Source organism: Camelina sativa, chromosome 8 (genome assembly GCF_000633955.1).
Source record: "Camelina sativa cultivar DH55 chromosome 8, Cs, whole genome shotgun sequence".
Lineage (NCBI taxonomy): Eukaryota > Viridiplantae > Streptophyta > Magnoliopsida > Brassicales > Brassicaceae > Camelina > Camelina sativa.
In genome coordinates, this window is record NC_025692.1 from 14,496,675 (window position 1) to 14,505,563 (window position 8,889).

The 8,889-nt window shown below is 37.9% G+C and overlaps 2 protein-coding genes across 5 annotated transcripts in view; both read right to left on the minus strand.

The window, feature by feature from the left end:
- Positions 1,703-6,640, minus strand: LOC104707166 (mitogen-activated protein kinase kinase kinase 9-like). 4 transcript variants are annotated; one of them, XR_754568.2, is made up of 10 exons: positions 5,298-6,640; positions 5,033-5,117; positions 4,840-4,902; positions 4,584-4,741; positions 4,424-4,496; positions 4,262-4,321; positions 3,876-3,989; positions 3,328-3,538; positions 3,141-3,213; positions 1,703-2,642 (listed from the first exon to the last, which is right to left on the minus strand). XR_754568.2 is itself a non-coding variant. In XM_010423453.1 (9 exons), the coding sequence occupies exons 1-8, from the start codon at positions 6,608-6,610 to the stop codon at positions 3,329-3,331; spliced, it is 2,076 nt and encodes a 691-aa protein (XP_010421755.1). In that variant the 5' UTR covers positions 6,611-6,640; the 3' UTR covers positions 2,843-3,213; position 3,328. The 4 variants fall into 4 exon arrangements, 3 of the variants coding, with proteins under 3 accessions (XP_010421755.1, XP_010421756.1, XP_010421757.1); XM_010423453.1 differs by lacking the exon at positions 1,703-2,642 and having other exon boundaries at positions 2,843-3,213; XM_010423454.1 differs by lacking the exons at positions 1,703-2,642; positions 4,262-4,321 and having other exon boundaries at positions 2,843-3,213.
- The window catches only part of LOC104707165 (mitogen-activated protein kinase kinase kinase 1-like), a 4,601-nt gene continuing 3,252 nt past the window's right edge, over positions 7,541-8,889 (minus strand). Inside the window, exons 8-10 of the mRNA XM_019228469.1 lie at positions 8,515-8,581; positions 7,994-8,237; positions 7,541-7,904 (exon numbers count right to left, since the gene is read on the minus strand). Coding sequence (XP_019084014.1) covers positions 8,022-8,237; positions 8,515-8,581 — 283 coding nt within the window. The 3' untranslated portion in view covers positions 7,541-7,904; positions 7,994-8,021. The remainder of the gene's footprint in view (positions 7,905-7,993; positions 8,238-8,514; positions 8,582-8,889) is intronic.

Here is an 8,889-nt window from a genome sequence, read left to right on the forward strand (position 1 = left end):
GTCTGAATTTCATGCAGAAGGAATTATTCATCAAACCTCATGTGTCGGGAATCCACAGCAGAATGGACGAGTTGAGAGGAAGCATCGTCACATTCTTAACGTGGCGTATGTTTCAATCAGGCTTACATATTCAGTTTTGGGGAGAGTCGATTTTAACAGCAGCACATTTGATTAATCGAACTCCTTCAACTGTTTTGAAAGGAAAAATACCATATGAGATGCTATATGGGAAGTCTCCGACTTATGATCATCTACGGATATTCAGATGTTTAGCGTTTGCTCACAATCAAAAACGCAATGGTGATAAATTTAATTCTCCCAGTCGTAGGTGTGCTTTCGTTGGATACCCTTTTGGTAAAAAAGGCTGGAATTTATTTGATTTAGACACACAAGAGTTCTTTGTGTCAAGGGATGTGATCTTCGTTGAAGATATTTTTCCTTTGAATAACTCTGTGGATCCACACATGGCGGCGTCGGAACGAGTTACACATCTCACAACGTTTGATGATGATGAACCAGAGTTGATTGTTGAAGAAGACAGTAGTGAAAACAGAGAAGAAATTACAGAAACAGAGCATGATCAGAGAGGGAACAACGAGATTGTTGATCAGAATGTGGCAAGAGGTTCTGACCAAAGAATGACCGACGAGAGTGCAGATAGTAGTGTTGATGAACCTGTCGTTGCAACAATTCAACGTAGTGCTGAAAGAGAAGTTTCGAATAGTGCAGATGGATCAAAAGAGTCAAATAATGAAGACGAACCAGAAGAGAAACGTTTCGGACCAGGATTACGACAAACAAAACTTCCTGAGAAGCTTAAAGATTATGTTCTTCACACAATTCATGATAATGGAGATGAAGAATATCTTTGTACGTACCCCTTCATCTGAATTTCTCACTTGTGACAGATTTTCTCAAGCTCACAAGGCGTTTCTCACATCCATTAGTAATGAGGTCGAACCTAAAACGTTTCGAGAAGCCGTTGCGGATAAGAGATAGAGAAACGCTATGACGTTGGAAGTTGAAGCTCTAGAAGAAAATGAAATGTGGGACTTGGAAGAACTCCCTGCGGGTAAGAAATCAATTGGTTCACAGTGGGTCTTTCGTATATAATTCAAAGCAGATGGGACCATTGAGCGATTCAAAGCTCGGCTAGTAGCTCTTAGAAACAAGCAAGTTGCAGGTGTAGATTATTTTGAAACATTTGCCCCCGTTGTTAAGATGACCACTGTTCGTGCTTTTCTTGGTGTTGCTTCCGCAAAAGACTGGGAATTGCACCAAATGGATGTGCATAACACATTTTTGCATGGAGACTTGGACGAGGAAGTTTACATGAAACCTCCACCTGGTTTTAAAACAGAAAATCCAAATCTTGTTTGTCATTTGAGAAAGTCGTTGTATGGGTTAAAGCAATCTCCGAGATGTTGGTTTGCCAAGTTGAGAGGAGCGTTGCTTGAATATGGATTCAGACAATCATATTCCGATTACTCCTTATTCTCTATCACAAAAGGAGGTATTGAGCTGTATGTGTTGGTATATGTCGATGATTTAATAATTGGGGGGAACAATTCAGCTGTGATCACGTCATTTAAAGAGTACTTGGGAACTTGCTTTCATATGAAGGACTTGGGCTCTCTCAAATATTTTTTGGGTATTGAAGTTGCTAGAAGAAAAGAAGGTATTTTCTTTTGTCAAAGAAAATATGCTCTTGATATTATAAGTGAAATGGGGTTTTTGGATAGAACAGGGACATGGGTTGGAATCGTCTACAAGTTTGAGGTTTGAAGAACCATAAAAGTATAGAAGACTTGTTGGGAGATTACTCTATCTTGGAGCTACACGGCCTGATCTTACGTATGTTGTTCATATCTTATCAAAATTCATGCAAGAACCACGTAGAGATCATTGGGCGGCAGCTCAACGGGTTGTTCAATATCTTAAGGGGACTCCAGGACAAGGTATTTTTCTTCAATCTGATTGTGATCTCTAGTTACATGGATGGTGTGACTCTGATCATGGAGGATGTCAGTTGACAAGAAAATCACTTAGTGGTTGGTTCGTCACTCTTGGTTCCTCACCAATCTCATGGAAAGCCAAGAAACAGGATGTGGTTTCTCGGTCATCAGCTGAAGCAAAGTATTGTTGTATGTCATTGACGGTGGACGAGCTGAAGTGGTTGAAAGCTTTACTCAAGGACTTAGGCGTAACACAAGATTCTCCGATGAGCCTTGCGTGTGACAATCAATCAGCATTGTACATTGCGGCAAACCCAGTTTTTCATGAAAGAACGAAGCACATTGAAATTGATTGTCATAATGTGCCCAATGCAGTCAAGACAAGTTGATATCTACACGGAAGGTGGCCTCAGCTGAGCAGTTAGCCGACATTTTTACAAAGGGACTTGGACAGCGAGAGTTCGAATATCTCCGATCCAACTTAGGCGTTTGTAATCCATACGCTCCAACTTGAGGGGGTATTAAACCGAACCATCAAATCGAACCATCAAACTCATACCGGATGGAACCATCAAATCCAAACCGGACATTCTTCTCCAAGTTTCATATCTCTTGCACATCACGTATCGTATCTCATGTGAATATTTTGTATATCTTTAGTCGATTTTCTTTCTTGTAAGGCATAGCCTATATATTGTAAACTTCACAAGGTCAATGAGGAAGAAAAATTCTCCATAGACTTTCACTTTTGTTCACATACTTTTCCAATTGAAATATTAGATTTCTTCAGCGTACAACTAATAGTTTAAGATAGGTTCTGTATGCACGCATAATTAAGAGATAAAAATATGAGAAAAATTGAAGATAAAATCGATCGAGACATGATATGTGTACACACAGCTACAACACGCAGGAACTATAATACATTACATCACATTACATGATATGGGATACATGCCTACACGGCTAAACTATATAATTTAACAAGACCAAACAAGCCTATACACCAAAAACTCTAATTCAACTAAGGCTTTTCTTATATACATCACATTGCTACATGCATATACTATAATTTAACAAAACTAAACAAACCAACAATCTAATTTCAATTAAGGCTCTTCAATTTAAAAAATAATCCCAAAACGCAACATAGAACAAATAACCATCGAATGAGACAGAAACTACCTGAAGATATGTCTCCAGGCCAGTTTAGCTCTTCCTGCACAACCCAAACCCCTCATAAATCTTCTGGTTACACCTGCTCTCATACAATGGGACATCAATGTTAAAACACATAGCTTTTGCTTCCATTATATTCTCATTAAAGTGACACCAAAAGTGTCACCTATATTAGCAATCTACTAAAGTTAACCTCATCTACGGATAAGCGGAGATACTGAGCCTCCTGAGCCCGAGGATAGTAAGGGCCTTCTCACAAATGGATGGTTCAGCAGTTCAGCTGCAGTTGGCCGCTCTTCCGGGTTCACTTTCAGACATGTAACTATGAAATCCTGGGCATCTAGCGATAGAGTATCCGGTATGTCTGGAAGCGTACCCATTTCGATCCTAATATGGGCTTGAACCTGCACGTTTGCAGGTATTCTGACTTTAACTCATAAAATCCCAATATAACATAAAAATGACAGTTCAAAAGTCGTTTAGTATTTTTTAAGTTTTCCTATATATTTTGTTGTTAATAAATTAACAGTGTTACCAATTATCTTAGCATCTAGAAAATTAAAGATGCAAAAACAAAGCACTGTAATGAGACTGCATATTAAACTGAGTTAAAAGGCTTTGTATGTGTATTTTTTATAGAAACCCAAAAAGTTAGTGTAAATATTACCTAAATAATTGGTGATTTTTATGGGAATTTTTCCTATCTTATAAGAAGAAAGTTCGCAAATCTTGATGACTTACCGGTTGTAGATCAGAGTAAGGGATCTGGCCAGTACACATTTCGAGCACAGTGCACCCAAGGCTCCATATATCAGCTGGACTTCCATACACATCATTACCCTTAGGGTTAATAACCTGATCAAATTATTATGTTCCATTTAGAATCAACCATACATGTATTGCGTCAAGTATAATCAAAGTGAAAGGAACCCAACTATTCATGATATATATATGTTTGGTATGATGTATGATTTTTACGCAAAACTAACAGTTGAAACACCATAAACAGAAATTAAACATAACACTTTGAAAGAAACAGTATAGCATCCAACATTACTATTAATGTATGATATGTTTGTCTATCATTGTATTCACACAATCCAAAACAGGGATCCCAAAACAATGACCTCCGGAGCCATCCAAAATGGATTTCCCTTGCAGGACTTACTATCGTTCAACTTTGACACCTAAATAACAACATGACACAGGTACCAAGTCAGACAGATAAGCGATGTACCAGGTTATTACCTAAGAGAAAAAACTATAAACATCTATTAGTGGAAAAGAACCTTTGCCAATCCAAAATCTGCAAGTTTGACGGCGCCATTAGCGTCCACCAATATATTTGCACATTTGATGTCCCTTTGTCGCATAAGATGAGAAAAGTAAGCAACCCAGGATATTAGAGGCATGGAAAAGACAGAGACGCATATGACAAGAGAGTCTAACCTGTGAACAAGACCTTTATCGTGGAGATATCTCAAACCGTCAAGAATCTGTCTTGTGTACAAGGAGACTACAGAGTCCCGAAGCTGGTATCTTTCGTAGAGTTTTAGTAGGGACCCTTGGGATACAAGCTCAAGAAAGATGTACAAATTCGATCCTTCCTGCAAACAGTGAAATGACTTACTAATTACGCATGCTTAGGCAACAAAATGGTTAGGTAGCTGCAACTGAGAACAAGAAAGCCAAAACAGGACCATACCTTGGTTGAGCCACGATATCGCACAATATTCTGATGCTGAAGCTGACTAAGTAGTGCAATCTCCTGTAGAAAATGAAAAACGTGGCAAAGATAAGGAGGATTAGCAACCTACTTCTGGTCAATGAGATACTGTTTTCAATGAAAAAAATTGATATTATGCAACAGATCATATAAGAAACCAGATATATCTTACCTCTTCAACTTGTTGTATGCATTCTTGTGCCTGACTTCCCTGATTAAGAAGTGAAACTTCCTTGACAGCAAAGAAGTCCCCATCTCTACAATTAGCATAAACATCCATTAGCCAAACGCATATGTTGGCTTAGCACCAAATTTGTCAACTGACTACCGTAGTATTATTAGGCCCTCATAATTAAAGTCTAGTTTCTTAAGAAAACGACCTGCAACTAAGAATCTGAGTTTAAGTTCAACAAACACAAGCAACCAGTAAGACATACTCTGAGATGGCTTCATACACAGAGCCAAATGATCCTTGTCGCATAAGTTGACCCTTCTGCCAAGAAGTATTGATAGGTCCTCCGGAGACAAAAATAGGCGAGGTATTGGATACTGTACTTGAGGAGTCACACTCGTTTGTAGTGAATGAGCATGCCTCATCAGTCCTATCCTCCAACTCGATAGAAATATCTCCCCGGACTTCCTCTTCATCACAGCCATTTTCGGAAGAAGAAGAAGAAGAACTTGGCCGCCTAACTGTTGAGCTTTCAGGAGCAAAATGAGTAAGGAAATCCCAAGATGATCCCGCAAGATCAAGTGGAGGTAGCTTCATCACCGGAGGAGGCTTAAGTACTGATGGTCTTACCCCCTTAATACCCCCACCAATACCACGCCTATTCGCTACCTTACCACCATCAACAACTCTGTTATCCGCAGGGGGAAGGTTTAGTACTGGTGGTCTTACCCCCTTGAGTCCACCACAACCAGCAACCGCAATATCCCTAGAATCGTAAGGGGTTAACTTAGTAATGTCCAGATTCATTGAGTTAGAAGCATCAAGAACAACACCAGTAGGACCTGGTTCACTCAAATCCTGAGCCTGAACCTTGTTACTATCAAGGTCAAGAGACTTAAACCCATTAGTAACATCTGAAGAGGAACGCTTCTTACGAGCTTCCCAAGCATCAGAAGAAATCGCAAAATCTTCAGAACGAGAAACACCAAAATAATTACAAATCCGATCCATTTCTCCTTCATCATTTCCTACGACTCGAAAACTAGTACGATTCAGGAAATCCAAAGAACGAGTCGTCAACAAAGAAGGATCTTCAGCTGCATCATATTTGATATTCTTCGCCGCAACACTCCGCTTTAGCTTCCCGCCCGGACTAGTCTTATCTCCTCTTCGTCCCGACGATTTCTTCATAAGAGCTACAATTCTATCCATCAGCGAAGATGGTGAAAGGGGAATCTCTTCATTGGGAACAAGCTTTCGTGCCGGAGTACTTAAACTCCCAACCTCGTTCGACTCGGAAGGCATCAACAACTCAGTAAAATCCCCAGACTCGGAACGAGTCAACTCAGCAACGTCCCGATTCGTTGAACTAGAAGCTAGAACGACACCACTAGGACCTGCTTCTCCCAAATCCATTTCCCGGAAACTGATGCGGTCCGGGAACTCCATTGAGGGCGTCACCAAGGAACAAGTCGAGTCGGTATCAGTGAAGGAACTAGAAGAAGACACTGCCTCAGAGTTGTTATGCTTCGCCGTGTCATGTCGCCGCACCGGTGACTTATCCGACGACTCCTTCATTTCCTACGATGAACGATTGGGTAAAGTTGATTTTGAGACTTGCGATAGAAACTTCTTCTTCATATTAAATTAATGGGTTTTTTAATTTTTTTTTTCTTTTTCATTTTAATTTTATTTTTCTCATTTCTTCTGTAATTTCATAATTTTCTCTTTTTATGAAGTTATCTCTTTAATGTTTATGTTTTCCTTTATTCTATCTCATACACTTACAGTATAAACGTAAAATCATACATATAGTATATTAAATAATTTTGAGGAAAATACACTTTTTAGCATGTAATAGCTATTAAATGAAAAACATTTATAAATCTAAAAAGTTATAATGTATATTCATTTGTTTTGTTATTTTAATAGTTTTAATTTTAACGGTCAAACTTACATAGATATATTGTAATATTTCTTAAAGCAACTTAGCTCAACGTACATGGAAGAAAAAAAAAATTAGAATGAAACTCAAAATAGATATAAAGTTAAGTTGATTTTGTATTTTTGTGTTAAAAATATGGAAGAGAATCTCCATAGGGTAGAGACATATCAATATTTATGACTTTATTAAAAAATAATCCAATTTTTTTTTCTGGCTTTTTATCTTTCTTTTTATTTTCTTAAACACAAAAAATTATACATTCGATTCAAATAATTTCATCTAGAAAATCGTAAAAATAACATACAACTAAAACAGTGTAAACTCTAAACTACGTACTATGACATGGTTTACGCAAATGTAACAAAGGAGTCAATAACTTTTCAACGCGGCAATATTATAAAGAATAAGTTGGAATCATAGACTTCAATATAAGTGGCTTTGTTCAACATAAAAGAAAATGTTGACTCATGCCTTTTTCTAATACTATTATGACTAGAATAGCATATCTCCTCAGCGTTAAGGATCAAAGACTTGCAATATTTGACATAAAATAGTAAGGCAAATAGAAGAACAAAAAAAACCCATCAGGACTCGAGATTTGTACAGAATTACAACACTATATAAGAGAACCAACTACTATAATTATACATTACATTACATGATATGGGATACATATAGATACACTATAACTAAACAAACCTATACACCCAAACCAATAATTCAACTAAGGCTCTTCAGTTTTAAAAATAAGCCCAACACACAACAAATAACCAACGAATGAGACAGACACTACCTGAAGATGTCTCCAGGAAGTGTTGTAGCTCTTGCTGTGCAACCCAAACCGCAAGTGTGTCGAAGAATCATATCTCGAGTCTCCCCGATAGTTTTTCTATGGGGTCTAATCTCTCATAAATCTTCTGGTTACCCCTGCTCTCATACATTAAGATATCAATGTTAGAATATAGCCTTTGATTTTTTTTTTTATATTCTCATTAAATTATAACCACAAGCTTCACCTATTGAGGCAATCTACTAAAATTAGACTCATCTACGGACAAGCGGAGACCCTGATCCTGAGCCTCCTGAGCCCAAGGATGGTAAGAGCCTTCTCACAAATGGATGGTTCAGCAGTTCAGCTGCTGTTGGTCGCTCATCCGGGTTCACTTTGAGACACTTAATTATGAAATGGCGAGCGTCTTGTGATAGAGTATCAGGTATTTCTGGAAGCGTACCCCTTCCGATCCTAAACAGGGCTTGAACCTGCGCGTTTTCATGAACTCTGATTATAACTCTTACATTAATGCGAAATGACCATAAGAAAATAAATAACCGGTCAACAGTAAACTGAAGGTGGCAAGGTGTAAAACAAAATCACTGTGTTGAGACTAATCTTTAAATTGAGACAAGTGTTTTTGTTCGTATATTTTCTAAACACAAATGTTCACGTGTATTTCAGAAATAGCTACATAGTTAGTGGTTTTTGTAAAGAAATTCCCCTAAGTTATATAAAGAAAGTTTGAGAATCTTGAAGACTTACGGGTTCTAGATCGGAGTAAGGGATCTGACCGGTCAACATCTCCAACACAGTGCATCCAAGGCTCCATATATCAGCTGGACTTCCATACCCATCATTACGCTTGAGGTTAATAACCTGATCAAGTGATTATGTTCCATTTAGAAACAATTTTGCAAGCATAGCCTAAAGTACAATCAAAATGGAAGGAAGCCAGATCTATCTGTTTACATATGAAGTTATAAACACCATAAACAGAATTAAAGGAAATTTAATCAAATACTTTGACAGAAATATAATTGGGGGGTTTTGATGTTAAGAAGCCTGAATCGCAACGTATGCAACAACATATTTAAGCAACAGTATAACATCCAACATTGCCATCCATGTATGATATGT